The 17,491-nt window shown below is 40.0% G+C and overlaps 1 protein-coding gene across 1 annotated transcript; it reads right to left on the minus strand.

Annotated features, from left to right (window-relative positions):
• Positions 1 to 9,508: 9,508 nt before the first annotated feature.
• Positions 9,509 to 14,778, minus strand: IL11 (interleukin 11). Its single transcript, XM_032236263.1, has 5 exons — positions 14,751 to 14,778; positions 13,007 to 13,170; positions 11,140 to 11,226; positions 9,938 to 10,096; positions 9,509 to 9,673 (listed from the first exon to the last, which is right to left on the minus strand). The coding sequence occupies exons 1-5, from the start codon at positions 14,776 to 14,778 to the stop codon at positions 9,509 to 9,511; spliced, it is 603 nt and encodes a 200-aa protein (XP_032092154.1).
• Between the last annotated feature and the right edge of the window lie 2,713 nt (positions 14,779 to 17,491).

Below are 17,491 nucleotides of genomic sequence, written 5' to 3' on the forward strand. Positions count from 1 at the left end.
CTGACCAAACCTACCATGTTTTCCCGAAAATAAGACAGGGTCTTATTTTCTTTTGACACTCGAAATAAGCGCTTGGCTTTATTTTCGGGGAGGTCTTATTATTTTTAAGGTGCAGGAGGCAGCGAACATGGTCACCTCACGGCTGCTGCTGTGTTGCAATATTTTTGGGGAGGACTTATTTTTTGGGGACGGATCATTTAGTACATGTGCTCAAAAGCCCGATTGGGCTTATTATCTGGGGAGGTCTTATTTTCAGGGAAACAGGGTAGGTCTGAGCAAGAGTGACTGGCTCAAAGTCATTCAGTTGAATTTGTATCTAAGATGGGACTAGACCTCACATTCTCCCATTTTCTAGCCTGTGTCCTTAACTGGCTCTTAGTACAACCATTGGGGGCAAGTAAATCTTAAATTAAAAAAAGGAAGATTTGGGGCACACTCTAGCCCAAGAAGCCATAGGAATGAATATCGAAAGTTCATTTTTATGGATTCTTGGGCTAGAGTGTGCCCAAAATCTTCCCTTTTCTTTAAGATTTACTTGCTCCCAATGGTTTTACAGCCCCTTTCTGATTTTAGCAGTGTTCCTCTGTAGGACACCAAATTCTGGGATTCAAGGAACAGCCATTCAACAAGTAGATGGATTTAAAAAAAACAGGTGTTTAACCCCAAATAGACCATTCTTTGCTTCTAGGGAGGCATATACAACCTATAAGGGCAGATGCACCCATAGAGGATCAATGGGAGAGGTCAAAACAAAATTGGTGAAGGGTTTCTGTGATATCTCCTAAACAGCCCATCCCATAACAAGGAAAGGGCCCAGACCCGCAAAAGGATGCTAGCAGGGATTGGATAAAAAATATGTCTTTTTTTTTTTAAAAAAAAGGTAAAGTACTTTTACTATATTATTTAATGAAATACAAAGGGAAAAGGGATCTATATTGAATACTAAAAGTTGAATAACATTAAAAAGCAGCAACTTCTAAGCATAAATAAAACACAAACAAAATATTATGAGAAAACTTTCTAGTTACATGTTCTTTCCTTTTCAGCCACTTATTTCCTCAACTGCTGACCACCATCTAGATATTTAAACTGTACATTAAATATTAAAGATCGCTGCTGGTATCTGTTGAAATCCTTTCGTCTATTAGTTTTGATTGGTCTCATCTTTTTTCCTAAAATACATATTCTAAATGCCCAAATTTGCCCTGCTTTATAGATATACGGTGTATTATCAGTTTTGCGATGCCTTCATTTTTTCCAATCTTGGTTTCTCAGTCTGATATCATCAGCAAAGTTCACCTTTTCTGATGTTGCGCCAGATTCGTTCTCCTAGCTGTCAGCAGGTATCTTAGTAAATTGTGATATTTTTCATTTATGTTTTCAGGAATTATGCTTAATAAGAATAAATGTGGCTTCAGCGCAAATTTTGTTTTAGGATTTTCTGAATATGTTGATGTATTTCACTCTTAATAGTTTTGTGGGATTATTTCGTAGATAGCCATCACATGTGATCCTTCTTTGTTATGGCATTTCCAACATTTATTGTTATATGATTTGCCTATCTTGGTATTGACAGGGTTATGTACCATCTGTAAAATATTTTATACTGATCTTTCCTTAAATTATAACTTGGAGTAAATTGTATTAATCCCCATCCCATGACTCTTCTAATTGTTGTACTGTGATTATTTCTTTGCTGTTGTGCATTAACTTTATCGTAAACGTTTTATTTGTTGTATCTTCATGTCATATTTCAATAACAATTTATATAAGTGTCTTATAGGTAATCTTGATTTTGTGTAAGTCTTTCAAACTCTGTCATTCTCAAAGTTCTTCCTTTTTTGAAATCACTTATAATCTTCTAACAATTTGTAAGTATTTCAGCCATAATAAATTCCTACCTTCATTAAGCAGTTCTTGATGTGTTTTAGACTATTTCTAGAAACTGGATGTACCATATTGCTGTATGTGATTAAATCTTAAAAAATCAAGTATTAAATTAAATATTCGTCCCTGAAGTAAAAGACATTTGATGGTGAAGCTAAAAGCGAAGTTGGCAGACTTATTCTCATTTTAATAGATTCTGTATTTTTTAAAATCAAATCTTGTTTTTTAGTATGTGCTTTCAATTATTTTCTTTTATTTCTTTATACCACAAGTATCTTTGAAGTCCATGAGTTAAGCTAGCTCCTTCTATATTTGACAATCTACAATTTAATCCATTATCTTATCCATGATAGATACATTATATTGTTATGCTGGCATAACAATATAATTTAACCACCCCTATCTTTTGAAGCTTGCAATTTTTTAAGTATTAGATGACCATGTTTTAGGTTTTTTTAAATCTTACTAGCTCTTTCTTTAAAATCTCTTTCCACGATTTATTATAATTATTCTGATATATATATATATATATATATATATATATATATATATATATATATATATATATATATATATATATATATATATATATATATATATATATATATATATTACATCTTGTCAAATAAAGATCCAAATACTTCACTGGATTTTTTTTTGTCCTTTTACAACTTTTCACAAAATAATTGGGATTCTTTTTCCACCATCTTCTTCTGAGGTTACATTCTTATTACTATTTTTGTTTTATTTTCACTGCATTTAAATCCAGAGAATTCATGTAAGTCTTTGATCTCTTCAGATGCCAACCCTTTGAGGTAGTGCAGTCAAGAAGCTCCAACCATTAGCATTAATACTAACTTTCTTGTAAGTTACAATATCAGAATATCAGGTCATTCTCACATACCATTATATCAGCTCCCTGATAGTGCATAATGGTCAGTAGTACATTACTTCAACATGTTGCTTTCCCTGAATTTTAATCCCAAATATTTATCTATTTCACTAAATCATATCCATCAAAACATCTAAAGTAATTAGAAATAGAGGGAGAAAGAGGACACGTTTGCCTGATGTTTTTACATCTTGAAAAAATTGTGCAAAGTGTTCCATTTAGTGTCCTCTTTGCTGTTTGCAGTTCATATTCCCTCCACCCAAATTTGAAATCCTATTCCTGGATGCATGTTGTTTAAAAATGCTAATAAGAAAAGTAACTCCAAGTTTTCTGCACTGAAAAATATTGCTGCTCCTTCTATTTTTTATTGTTGACATATTCTACTGTAGTCCATTTATTATATAAATCTACTGTTGCCCTTCATTTTCCTCTTAGGAATGTAACTAATTCAGTTTGTATGTATTATTTCAGAAACGCACTTTGCTAAAATTGTAGTAAATAGTTCATAGTCGGCATTTAATTTAGGAATGGGTCCATTTGATTGAGGTTTCTCCAGATCAAAGGTCTTTCATTGTATGGCAGATTGATTGCCTGTCTTGCCTTTGCAAATTGAAAATCCATGCGCCTCCTGCTTCCCCTACCATGGCTGCCAAGGATGCGCTAACTACTTAGGAGGAACCAAATGGAGATGTTTCTCTGCCATTCCATTTGGAAAAATACAAGTTAGACCCATCAGTGTCCCAGCAATGTTCCTGCAAAATACTTTCTGAAGTTTCTCACTCAAGCCAAGAGAATGGCCTGTCCATCGAGGTTGCCACAATAAATGATGAAGGATCAAGGACAGGGCACATAGGGGAAGCGGCTGGCAAGGGATGCCAGAACTGAGCCTGATCTTTATTATCCGATCATAATAAACCAGGATCTGGTCAAACCCGGTTGTCCTCCACTTTAGATAACACCCCATATACAGGTAGTCTTTGACTTACGACCACAAATTGTGCCCAAAATTCCTGTTGCTAACTGAGACATTTGTGAAGTGAGTTTTGAACCTTTTTACAACCTTTCTTGCCATAGTTGTTAAGTGAATCTTCGCAGTTGTTAAGTTAGTATGACTGTTAAGTGAATCTGGTTTCGTCATTGACTTTGCTTGTCAATTACATAAATATGAGTCAGTTGCCAAACATCTGAATTTTGATCACATGGCCATCAGGATGATGCAGTGGTTGCAAGTGTGAAAAATGATCGTAAGTCACTTTTTTCAGTGCTGGTGTAACTTTGAATGGTCACTAAATGAAATCTTGTCAGGCGAGGGCTACCTGCAAGCAGCTGGAGTATAATGGGTATAGGCAGTGTTTGTATTCATCCAGTTCTCTAAGAGCGCGATCACACATAACACACTGACAAATGTCCTCCTCTCAGCTTCAATACATGACATCAATAACTGAATTCTACTGTGATCTGATTGGCTCATTGCCAAAACAAAAAGATACCTGATTGGCTCTCTAAACACTCATGCTCATTGGCTACAATCAGATGAAGGAAAGCTACCGGATATCATCCTAAGCAAAAGTTGTGCTTCTTTTTTCTGGTTATTTGGCTATAACGTTTCATAGAATACAGATAACTGAACAAACCTTGCTGCATTAAATTCTTGATTGAATTATCTTTCCATTGATGTATCATTTTATGGTACTACTCCAAAGAAAAGTGGTGTTAATAGCCATCAAACATCAAAAATACACTTTTCCCGAAAGGTTTCCACAATTTTGGCCACTATTGTACCTGGACCATCTCGCTTCATCCTCTGTTGCCTCTGTCCCTTTCATTGCAATCTCAACTTCAAGATAATGGATGGGAATGCCTAACAGATGTTACTCACTTCCAAGTTTCAGTCAAGAAAAATCAAAATAAGAGGGGAAAGTGCTACTTTTAACTGTGTTCTAGTTAAGGATGAATTAGCCTGTCTCCCCAGGCTAGAGAGAAGATGAAGGGACATCACAGGGATATGGGGAGTGGCGGGGGGGGGGGGGAGGCCCATGTTAAAGCAAGTAGAAAAAGGCTGTAAGCATTGGAAGTGACCCAGATCAGAGGTGGGTTCCTACCAGTTCAGACCAGTTCACTGAGTAGATAGTAACTCGGCCTGCCACGCACCCAAACCGGTTCTATCAGCAAGGCTGCCATCTTGATTTTCGGTTCTGCGCATATGCAGAACTATCTTCATTGCAAACATTTAACCCCCCCCCTTTTCTAACATTGTGCACATGCAAAACATTTTGCGCACCGGACCAGCAGTAATGCTGACAGGAACCCACCCCTGACCCAGATATCTTGGTCATGAACTTGCTGCTATTCTATCCATTGTCTGCAGGGAGGCTCAACTTATGATCACAAATTGAGCCCAAAATGTATGTTGTTAAGTGTATCACTGCAGTTGTTAAGTTAGTGTCATGGTGGCTAAGTGAATCTGACCTCCCCATTGGATTTGCTTAGAATAGAATAGAATAACAGAGTTGGAAGGGATCTTGGAGGTCTTCTAGTCCAACCCCCTCTTAGGCAGGAAACCCTATACCACTTCAGACAAATGGTTATCTAATCTCTTCTTTAAAACTTCCAGTGTTGGAGTATTCACAACTTCTGGAGGCAAGCTGTTCCACTGATTAATTGTTCTAAAGGTCAGGAAATTTCTCAATTCTAAATTGCTTCTCTCCTTGATTAGTTTCCACCCATTGCTTCTTATCCTATCCTCAGGTGCTTTGGAGAATAGTTTGACTCCCTCTTCTTCCCTGAGATATTGGAACACTGCTATCATGTCACCCTTAGTCCTTCTTTTCATAAGCTAGATATATCCAGTTCCAGCAACCGTCCCTTAATAATCTTCGTTGCTTTTCTCTGCATTCTTTCCAGAGTCTCAACAACTTTTTTACATCATGGAGACCAAAACTGGATACAGTATTCCAAGGGTGGTCTTACCAAGGAATTATAAAGTGGTATTAACACTTCACGTGATCTTGATTCAGGGGGGTCGCAAAAGGAGATCACATGGCCCTGAGATACTGTAACTGTCATAAATATATGCCGGTTTGCCAAGTGTCTGAATTTTGATCATGTTATCATTGGGATGCTGCAATGGTTATAAGTGTGAAAAATGGTCATAGGTTATTGTTTTCAGTGCCATTGTAGCTTCAAATGGTCACTAAGTGAACTTTTAAGTCGAGGGCTATCTGTATACAGTAACTGTGATCATGTCTACTGAAATATACCTCTGCCTTTGTGCAGTTACTGTTAGGAATATAACTTTACTTTGCTGAAAAAAACACCTTTATATCTGGATGAAACACCTATATATCTGAATGAAAAATGATTAATTTGAAAATATAGAAAGGGAGATATTTCTTGGCTGCTGATGTTTTTTCCATGTGGATCAAACAGGATGAAAAGAGAAAAATTAACTTGGTGTGTAATTCCTCTTTCTTTTTCTCTTTCTTTTCTCTTTCTTTCCTTCCTTCCTTCCTTTTTAGAATTAAATCCTAAAGTATTACTTGAAACATACTTCAATAGCTTTTTAGTGACCAACACAGCAGTGACAAAGATTGCCTGTCCATCTGTCTGTCCATCTTTCCTCATTCATAGATTTTTTTTAAAAAAATTCCCAGCACCCATGCGTATCTTGAGTCTGACACCATCTGAATAAACCTGGGTTGTTAAAGAAAAGGAGGCTAGAAGGATTGAGGGGGCGGAGGGCAGATAGGCCAGTGATGTCTAAAGCTGATTTCCTTTGTGCTAAAGAGCTTGGAGAAACTGTCATCAGCACAACCAAAATACTTCTAAGCAATACTTCTAAGTGTGAATGATGGTCATAGGTCACTTTTTCCAGTGCCATTGAAATGGTCCCTGATTGAAGTCAAAGGCTGCCTGTACATCCATTATTTTAAACAAATCAATTACATTTCTAATAACTGAAACTTGCTCACTCCTTCCACATACAGTAAAGACAAGACTCATTCATTTAGACCTTTGTGAAGTTTTATTTCAAATGCAATTTTCCCCATCGTTTGAAAAAGAATCATTTTTTTAATTACAAAAAGGAAAATTTGGAGGGAAAAAAAGAGAGAGAGGCAGGTCAATAAATACTTGGAAAATACTCAAAATAAAATAACATTATTAATAATATTAATATAATAATTACCACAATGACAAAAACAATAATTAATAAAATGACCCAGGCTTGGAACTGATAAATAAAAAATAATAACTTACAAGGATGAATTCTAACGGCTTTATAAATATTAGGGATTATGAAGTAGAGGGTTATTGGAAAAAGAGAAGGGTTAATAACAATTTCATACAGAAATAGGGAGCCAAATGTTGATGGAGAACAACTACTATTATACCTGATCAGTGGCCATACTGTCCAGGAAATGATGGCAGTTGGAATCCAGCAATATTTGGAGGCCACAGGTGCCTATTCTTGCATTAAAGAATATTTAACAAGAAAACCCTATTTAAAAAATATTATTATTCTGGAAGGAAGGATTAGACGTCTGTTCTTATTTCTGGGTTGCATGATCCTGTTTGAATTCAACTGTGTAGTGTGATATATTATTGCGATTTTTAAAACTCTTCCGAATTTGAAGCAGTCTTATTTAGACTTTTTGCCCAGTTAACTTTCTGATGCTGACTAGCCTAACAGAAACACAATTCATCCAGCAGGGTGCGCTGCTGCTAAAGGAAAGCAGGAATTCTCTTATTTATCCAGGTTTTTTATTGGGAAACTGGAACATAATTTCCTATAACCTCAACTTCACATTCCTCATTCTCAGGTAAATTCCTTTGAAGTAACAAAAGAAGAACTGCATATTTATGTGTACAGGGTATTTTTAGAACAAAAAGAGAAAACTCTGAGATTGAATTTTATATACTTCTAAGCAAATATCTCATTAGGAGAAAAAATGACCCAAATGCCTAAAAAAAGTTTTTTTTTTCCTGATCTGCTGAACTCTTTCAACTTTAATTGCTTGTCCGGTTAATTGAATCCCCATAAATGTGCATATGAGTAATGGTATAGTTGCTTTTCTAAAGGAAAAAAATATATATTTTCTTTTGGTAAATACATGTTTGAGAGAAACAGAGCAATCTGTTGTGCTCTGTCTCTCAATCTTGTGCTTTTCCTTAATGGATTTACATTTGTAAATTAGTCCTCCCCTCTCAAAAAATAGCTTGCCAACAACCTTGCAGCTGCTCTATTAATTTTGTGCGAGGAGCATTATTTTAAGGTTAATAGGATCAAAATGCTAACTAACAACAGGCTGAAGTTATTAATTCTCTGTTGATTATGGCTGCAGGTTTTGACCTGCATTGGATATCCTGTATCAATGGATACATACAAATCAGTAGGGAATTTGTTACTGAAATGAGAGTGAAAGGTTGAGAAGGTCCAGCCTCCCCCAAAAGGGTGTGCTTCCCCACTCCAAGATATACCTTTCTTTCCTTTATGTTTCTGAATCTCTTTTGAGGCACCCAATATGCCTTTATGCCATGGTGGTGCAGTGGTTAGAATGCAGTATTGCAGGCTGATTCTGTCCACTGTCTGGAGTTCGATCCTGACTGGTTCAAAGTTGACTCAGGCTTCCAAGGTTGGTAAAATGAGGAACCAGATTGTTGGGGGCAACATGCTAACTCTGTAAGCTCTGCACTCAGAACAGAGGTCCCCAATCCCCTGGCCGTGACATACTACTGGGCTGTGAGCCATACAGAACTGGACCATGGACATGGTGGACGAGAGTGTGAGCCATACGCATCCCCACTTGGGCAAGCAGCAGGTGAGTGTGCGTGCATGCTTCATTTGCACAAGCGGTGAGGATATGTGCCCACCGTTCATGCAAATGGATGTGCTTGCTGATAGCTCACATGAAACTATATCCCCTGTACCCCACTGCCAGAAAGGTTGGAGACTCTGGCTTAGAGTGTGCTGTAAAGCCCTAATAAACGGTATATAGAGCTAAGTGCTACTGCTATTCTCAATTAGCAGGATAGCAGTAAGTTTCCATGGGCAAACTACCCCTAACCTCATGCCCTCCGCTTATGTTGAGTTTAGAACTTCCACAAATCCCAACCAACATGGGCCTGCACATCAGAAGGGGACCAGAGTACAGATCAGCCTACACATACGGCACCTCCCCACCTCACTCTCTGCAGCATAAACTGGGAGGGAAACATAGATTGTGTCCCTGCAGGCGAGATCAATAAGGGCCCCAAAGTTGTGTCTGAAACAGGGATTCCATCACCAGTATGGATAATACTGCAAGGATTCATAAAGGATATCCTCCAAGATGGGTTCCCCTCTACTCGACACAGTTCGATGCACATGTCCGAATGAGTTATATTCTATCAATGGAGAGCAGGAGGGTTTAAAATTTTCCTTGAAAGAAGGAGTAGCATGCTTTCCCCAATTATTTTTCCAGGCCTGCAGGGAGAAGATAAGATGATCATTCTGAGGGAATCGAAAAAGCTGACTCTTGTTCCACAACATCCCCACAATGTGGAAAAGTTATGAGTGGGTAGGCAAATCTTCTCTCTTCCCACTCCACTGCACCTACTAAAAGAGGAATCTAGTCTCATTGCTTTTCCTTCCTTCTTTGAGCCCTCCTCCATAGGGGATACGCAGATAAGAGTTCCTGGTCTACGAAGAACATCTCCAAAACATCCTGGACAGTTTTGTTTCTTGGTTTTTCACAACTTGTTCCGGATCAAGACCAGCACTCGTGCTGCCCAGTCTAAATAAAGGTGAAATGAATGGACAATGGCATGTCCAGCCTGGACAACAGACCAGTGGGTCCCATGGGTCGGGAGGGTTGGGAAAGCATCATTGGGTCGTGTGATATTGAGCTTCGTCATCTGGAGAGGAAAAGAACAAGTGTGAGATAAATTGTCCGCAGGAGGAATAACGAACTCAATTTAGACAACTGTCCCAATCATCATCATACAGCTGTATGATCTGCTAATTTAGAGCTACTACATCTGGAGTGCAAAGATTCAGGAAATCACTGGATGGCAGCAAAGAGACAGAGAAAAATCAGAATACTTTGCTGCCACCTGGTGACTGCCTCAAGGTTTGCAGCACAGATATTATTGTACTGAGCCCACTCATTCCAACTTTACCATATGTTCCAGTCTTTTAAGGAGACGTTCAAGCCGAGTATGCACTGTGCCAATATCATGTTCCATGGGCCGCAGCCATGTCCCTGCCTTCTTCAGCCACTCAAAATGCCGTTGGTAGCTTTGAAAATCGGAGGCAAACCGGGTTAGACCTGCAGAAACCTGGAGGAAGATAAAACCATACAGAAGTTATGAAGGAGAATGATGATGCTGCCCCATTTTTGCCTCGCAACAGAGAAACTGAGATGTTAGGGACATGAGACAGCAACTGGTTTGATTTGAATCTCCAGAGAAAACAGGCAAGTTCTCTTAAGGAAAAGTCACCAAAAGAAAAAGAAAAATGGAATGATCATGAAGCAGCCTCTCCCAGCCTGGTTCAACTCCCAAAATTCTCAGCAATAGCTATGCTGTTTGAGGAAGTCTGGAAGTTCATATATCTGAACAGTGTCTAGTTCAGGGGTGTTAAACTCTATTTCATGGAGGGCCTCATCAAGGTTGTGTTTAACCTTGGAGGGGGGAGTGTAGGCATGGCTAGGGTAGGTGTGGCCAGCTCGAAGTCACTCATGTCAGGGACGTCTGTGGTGGCCCGAGTGATCTTCCAGCGAAAATGGGCTCCCAAGTTCAATTTTCTGCGGCCATGGCCTCCTGCAACCTTCTGCCAGCAAAAACAGAGCTTGGGAGGGCCCCACATGGAGCTCCATTTTCACTGGCAGAAGCATTGCAGGCCAATCCTTCACTATTTCCAGGCGGGCGGCCCTGCATGCCAGATCTAAGCATCCCGCGGGACAGATCTGGCCTGCAGGCTTTCAGTTTGACACCTCTGGTATAGTTAGAGAAGGCTGCTGTGAAACATCTGAAATCACCACTAGCTGGATTTCCTACAAGTGCTTTCCAGAGCTTGTTGTCCTCCAAATTATGTTGGAATACAATTCCCACCAACTTGGAACATAACCAGAACGATTATTCGGCCTATCTGGAGGGGAGCATAGTGAGAAAGTCAGTATTCTCATTGAAATTCTTATATTCCAATCAGACACAAGATGACCCTTTCCCAAACTGATGCTTTCTAGATATTTTGGACTACATTACTCCATCCAGTACACTCAGAGGGCATCAAACTGGGAAAGACCAGCTTCTGGAAATAAACTATTATGCCATGAAGAATCTTAAACGGGCACCAAGAAAAAAAAGGTAGCTGTTTTTACCTGGATGTTGGCAAGTTCTACAGCATTCATGGATAAAACTGGTAACGTTTCAAGCTTGTGTTCACCATCGGCTGGGAAATGTTTCTTCTGTATAGGGAACACAAAGAGAAAAAACTATGAAACCAATGAAGGCAAGACAAGCAGGCCCTACTTTTAAAAGGAGGACTAACTTAGCATAATCTAAACAATAACCTAAATATCCTCCAAATCTAAGATAACTGATTTTTATTAGAGGCTAAGAGGTGTTTTCTGCTTATTCTTCCCAACACATCTGCCTGCTGGTCCATCAGTAGAACAAGTCTCTGGAAAATGAAGAGAATGTCACCAAATTTGGAATGATGGGAAAAGCCAGCAAAAGAAAGATTGAGCTAAAAAATGGGCTGAATAAGACTGCAGGCAGTGGAGAAAAACAATCAAAAAATATTTCTGTATAAGAGGCAGCTGGGCAGTGGCTCAGAATGCTGCCAACTGCTTCATTCTAAGCCATTCCTCTCCCTGATCATGTGACCCAAGAATTACGCAGCCTGCTCTGGGTTTCGTTGTGTGCACGCACAAGCACACACGTAGGCACAGGGTGTTTGTCACACCGAAGCAAATATGGAAAGACAAACTCTCTGCGGTCTTTCTATACCTCAGGATTTCTCAACCCTTTAAGTTGCTAAGATTGAGGAAAAACTACCATGTCTTAACAAACTGTCTACCTTTCTATTGCTCTGTGAACAATTTCCTGCCTTTATAGAAGGCAACATTCTTTCTTATGCTTGGTTGGGCAATCAGCCAGATGTTTACACTGAATTTGGTATTTTCATCTACCTATTGAGGCCTTCCCAAAGAGCTGGGATTGGCAGATGTTATTTGGTGGTGTTTGCAGAATCATCGCAGGATGGAAGCTGTTCCACGCAATGCCGCCATTTGCAAATTGGCTGATGGTGAATTTATCAATGCCGATGGTGTTCAAGTGGTGCGCCAGATGTTTTGGGATTGCAAAAGGTGCCTTTTGTATTGGTACTACTTTTGCTTTCTTTTGTCATGGTTGTTCTACTGTGCTCCCATTTTCAGGATTTGTATTTCGTGATTGCCTCAAGTTCTTTCTCTTCTCTTCTGCTGTCTCCCGGTATGGCAATGCCCACTATCTTGATTTTTATATATTTATAAAGGCTTCTTCCATTGTTATTATTGTTATCTCTCCACAACAATGCGAAGTCACAACTGCCACTTCTTTACTGGTGTTGGCCTTCATACACATTGAATTCTTCCCCAGAATTTAGGATGTACATAATGTATCAGCATAGTATGTATGCAGATCCAAGCTGTGTGGCCTTTTTGCAATTGACAGGTGGACATTTTGTCAACCTGCATATTGTCTAAGCACCATTCAAGATTTATTTGATATGGCATCCAGTGCGCTGATAACCACTGGGACCATCACAGCCAGTTTATACCATATTCTTTCAGTTTCCATTTTGAGATCTTGATACTTTCCAGTCTTCTTTGTCTTCTATTCTAATATTCCCTGGAACTGCCACATCAATTAGCCATGCTTTCTTCTTCTGAACCAGTTATATTTAATCTGGTGTGTTATGACCCAAGATTATCAGTCTATATCAGGAGATCCACAATATTTTAACCTGTTCATTTTTACTACTTTTTCAAATGTATGTTCCCATCAATTTTTCATAATTGGTACATTTTAGAGATGTTCCAGTGAATCATTTTGGCCACTGTGTTGGTTTATAATCAATTTATGGAATCTTGCATGACTTGAGTACAAGATCTACTGGGGTTTTTTTTCTGCTTCTTTGCATCATCATCATCATCATCATCATCATATCCAATGGACTCTAATAGGGAAGGCTTCTGGACTTACAAAGTGATTGGAGAGGGTCTTGGTATCAGTTAGCAGGTTTCTGGTCAAGGCAATAATAGAATCAAACTCCATCCGGGGGTCTGTGGGCTTTAGTCTGGGGTTTGGTGCAGCCCAGAGTCCTTCATACAGACTCAGTAGCATCACTACAATCTGACACACACCGTCTGCAAAGAAAAAGAGAGAGAGAGAGAGAGAGAGAGGCCAAGGATGGCTGTTAGAAAGCCAGTGGCTGGAAACCAACTTTTCCAAAACATCACCTGTATATATGGGACTACCATCTCTGTATAAACCACAGGAGAGACAGTCAGTGGTAATGACTCATAGATTTGGACTATTCATGAAGCTATTGTTGGGTGTGACGCAGACTTTCTTGTACTGGTAAGCTGATTAACATTTGTAGAGTGATGGGAAACTTCCATTTCTGAATTCTTGAGAGTGTGAAATTTACTTGTAAATTCTTGCTCATTTCTTTTATAGGGAAATCTGTTTTTCTGATTCAGCAGGGAACAAGGGGCAGCCTCCTGTTTCCCTGAGAGTTAGACTTTGAAGTGTGTGAGAAAAAGAATGAAGGAATGTCTACCTCTGTGACGGTTATCCCTTCCTTTTAAAAGTTGGAAAACATTTTAAAACTCTATCCTGATTAGTACCTTGAAGATATTCCATTCATTTATTTATTTTACTATTCTGGACTCTACTAACTCACTTTTGGCTGGTTCTCTAGGCATAACATGAACCCTTAAAGCCAGAGACTTCACAAATAAGGAGCTATCCAGAAACTTAGGGAGAGATTGAGGCTGGGGGCAGCTTGAGGCTGGGGGCAGATTTCTAAGATTATTGACCCAAAGTTGCTTTTTCAAAAGGCAACTGGACTTCCTTTATTTTTGCTTGAAGCCATTTTGCCTGTCATCGAAGGAGCTTTTTCTTTGTTTTTGCTTGAAACCGTTTTACTTCTCATCCAAGAAACTTCCTCAGTTCTGAAGAACTGAACAAGCTCCATGGATGAGAAGCGAAACGTCTTCAAGCAAAAATAAAGAAAGTCCAGTGGCCTTTTGAAAAAGCACTTTTGAGACAGCCGTGACCTGGATAACTGAGAATCTTCATAGAGGTAAGACTGTGGACATTCGCTTTCAATGCTCCCACTTCTGCAGCTCTGGGTTCGTTGGCTACATTTGCTCCAGAGATGCTTATTCTGAATGAACATGAGTGAATCCGCTCTGATTTCACATGCTACATTGAGGGGTGAGTTTGTGAAACAAAATACAGGTAGTTCTCAACTTACGACTATTCCTTTAGCGACCGCTTAAAGTTACAAGGGCATTGAAAAAGTGACTTGCAACCGGTTCTTGCACTTATGACCATCGTGGCACCCTGTGGTCATCTTATTGTGGTTCGGTATTTATGATGGTTGCAAAGTCCCAGGGTCTTTATTGCAACCTTCTCAGCTGGCTTCCAACAAGCAACGTGGAAACCAGCACAAGGCTTTGAGTCAGTCACACGATGTCTCACTTAATGACCATGTGGAAAAAAGATTGCAGTCATGTGATGTCTCACTTAATGGTAGCATCGCTTAACATTGAATTCTCCAGTCTCAATTAAGTGGAGGACTATTTGTAAATCACAAATAATGAACTAAGGTGAGTATGTTATCCAAATGACACCCCTAGGCTTAAAAATGGATCTGCAAAGTAGGTTTAATGCAAAGACCTGCATGTGTACTTCTCAACTTATCTAAGGCCCCTTTCACCTTCTGAGGCTGAGGGTTCAAGGCCCATCTCCGTATGCTTTTGTCAAATGAAACTGTTTCCTAGTCATGTCCTTTTCTCTGACACTTTGATGGATTAAGGTAGTGCCTGCAGAATTTGATGTTAGTTTATACACATTTTTTCTCCTGGAATCTAACCCCCACCTCTGCACCGACATTCCTTCTTCAAAAGACCTCTTTCTTCCACTTGGTGAGAGAGAAGTGTCAAGGAATATTTTAAAATATTTGTGTACGTGTGTGTGTGTTTGTCTGAGGCCTTGAGGTGATCTAATCCCTGCAACCAGTTCCAGGTTCAAAATTCTTTAAGCTCCTAATTAACTCCCAATTTACTCAAAATAAATCCTGTGATACTGCTGTATTCTATGGATATGTTCACCCACACCCTTCACCAAATCAAAACAGCCTTAGCAGGTCCATTCACACAACATCTTAATAGAGTTAGCAGGTCCATTCACACAACATCTTAATAGAGTTAGCAGGTCCATTCACACAACATCTTAATAGAGTTAGCCTATATAGTTGCGTGTCGCTTTGCCCTCTGGGTGAACCCAGATCATTTTGGTGAGTTTAGAATGCAAACCTAGACTGTGGTTTAATACAATAGCCAAGTTAATGCTGGCTATTAATGTCGTTTTACAGATGGGTCACAGTAACAGTCAGGTTGGTTGATTGCAAATGAGGTAAAGAAATGTGAAAAGAAAATGGAAGAAGAAAGTCTGTTATATCATCCTTTCAAAAGGTAGTACCATACAGAAAGGCCTTGATTTACCACCAGAATCGGGTTCAGAATTCCTGTTGCTAAGTAAAGTTGTTAACTGAGTCATGCATGATTTTATAACATTTTCTTTGATAAGCAAGTCACTGCAGTCGTCAAGTGAATCATGCGGTCATTAAGCAAATCTAGCTTCTCTTACTGACTTTGCTTGTCTGAAGCCAGCTGGGAAGGCCTCAGATATGACCCTGGGGTGCTGCAATTGTCATAAATACATGCCCGATGCCAAGTACCCAAATTTTGATTCCTGTGATTGTGGAGATGTGATGATGGTCAGAAGCGTGAGCCTTTTCAGTGCCATTGTAATTTTAAACAAATAGTTGTAAGCCGAGGACTACCTCTACTGCAGTGAAACTGAAGCATTTGATGGCCTTACATAGTTTTCTAAACCTTGCTTTATTTAAGCAAAAAAACAACAACCCATCCCTCACCCCAAATCCTGCTTCTCTCTGAGGTGCATTTCACTGGAAGCCCATCTGCCAAGACAGAGAGCGAGCATTTTAAGACTAAGAGTGTCTATGTTCAGTTTATGGAGGTGGGTGGGGGCTTCAGGGGGCTTTCTGAAGGTTAGGCTAGGTGTGGAAAAAGGCCTGCCTGGAGGGGGATGTGGAGGGAACTCAGGGATGGCCTAGAGGTGCCCCTCCAAAACATCTGGCAGCGCTTCTGAACATATTCCGCTGGGCAGGCAGGGCACAGAGAGAGAAGGATTGTTGGATTAGGGAATTCCTTTGCTGCAAGAGAGTCATCCCGGCGCCTTTGCCATGAGGTAAGGAAAAAAAAGTTCTCTTGGTATTCGGAAACAGTGATGCTGGGTCAGGAGGGAGGGTGAAGGAGGGGGTGAGTCAAGGTGTTTTCATGGAAAAGCTATCCGGTGTTGTGTTAGAGAGAAAACTGCATATTTTCCCCCTTGCCAGGAGCGAAGGCATAGGCCTCGATTTCAAAGGTGGTTGGGGTTTTTCGTGCCTTTTTCTCCGCCCACCCCTGGAGCTGAAACGCTTTGGCAATTTTTGTGTATTTGTGTGTGTGTGTGTCAGGGGTGGGTTCCTGCCAGTTCTAACCTCTTCTATAGAAGAGGTTCCACAAATCTACAGTGCCACTTAGAACCGGTTCCATCTCCCTCCCCCCCCCGCCCATCTGCATACATCATCAAGATGAAGAGTGAGAGGAGGAATTCTGGGAGTTGAAGTCCACAAGTCTTAAAGCTGTCAAGTTTGAACACCCCTGGGGTTTTTTTTTCTAAAGGGTTAAGGGTGCAAGGCTCTTGTAATTTTATAGCTTTAAGACTTGTGTGCTTCAAATGCCAGAGTTTCTGAGCCAACATTTTGGTTGCTAAGCAAGAGCGATGTTAAGTGAGTTTCACCACATTTCACAAGTTGGCCACTCCCACCCAGTCACATGGCTGGAAAGCCACTCCCACCCAGTCACATGGCCAGCAAGCCATTCCCACAAAGCTGGCCACATCTACAGAAGAGGTTCTAAAAAAATTTGAAACTCACCACTGGTGTGTGTGTTGGGAGGGGGGAGCCAAAGAGGCCTATCGGGGAGGCCTGTGGATTTGTAACCCTGGGTCCTTCATTGCTGAAGCTTTTTGCTGAAGCCAGCCTTCCAGAAATGGGCATGATAAGGCCAAAGGTTTGATTTTGTTCCACTGCACTTTTTAAGGGCAGTTGGGTCTGCAGCCCTGACCAAGTGGCTGGTAGAAGGAGAAGGAGCAGGGTTAACTTAAATTTTTTTAAAAAATATATTCTGAATCAACACACATGTGAATAAAAGAGTTTTAGAAGTCTGGAGAGATATGTGTGGTTGATCTATTTTGCAAGTACCCTTGTTTGCAAGTACAGGTAATCCTCAACTTACAGTAACAGTATAAACAAGCAGTCACCAACTAGTGGTCCACGAGGAAGTATTGGTGGCCCGCAGAAAAATTATTCGCATTTTTATATTGCACCAA

The sequence above is a fragment of the Thamnophis elegans genome, chromosome Z (assembly GCF_009769535.1).
Source record: "Thamnophis elegans isolate rThaEle1 chromosome Z, rThaEle1.pri, whole genome shotgun sequence".
NCBI lineage: Eukaryota > Metazoa > Chordata > Lepidosauria > Squamata > Colubridae > Thamnophis > Thamnophis elegans.

Excerpts from the sequence above, each read along its gene's own strand:
- IL11 (XM_032236263.1), bottom strand. The coding sequence starts at position 14,778 with ATGGGCCTTGAACCCTCAGCCTCAGAAG. Across the intron at positions 10,097-11,139 it reads TAGAACTTGCCAACATCCAG|GTTTCTGCAGGTCTAACCCG; the intron begins GTAAAAACAGCT and ends ATCTTCCTCCAG. Across the intron at positions 9,674-9,937 it reads TTAAAAGACTGGAACATATG|ATGACGAAGCTCAATATCAC; the intron begins GTAAAGTTGGAA and ends TTTCCTCTCCAG.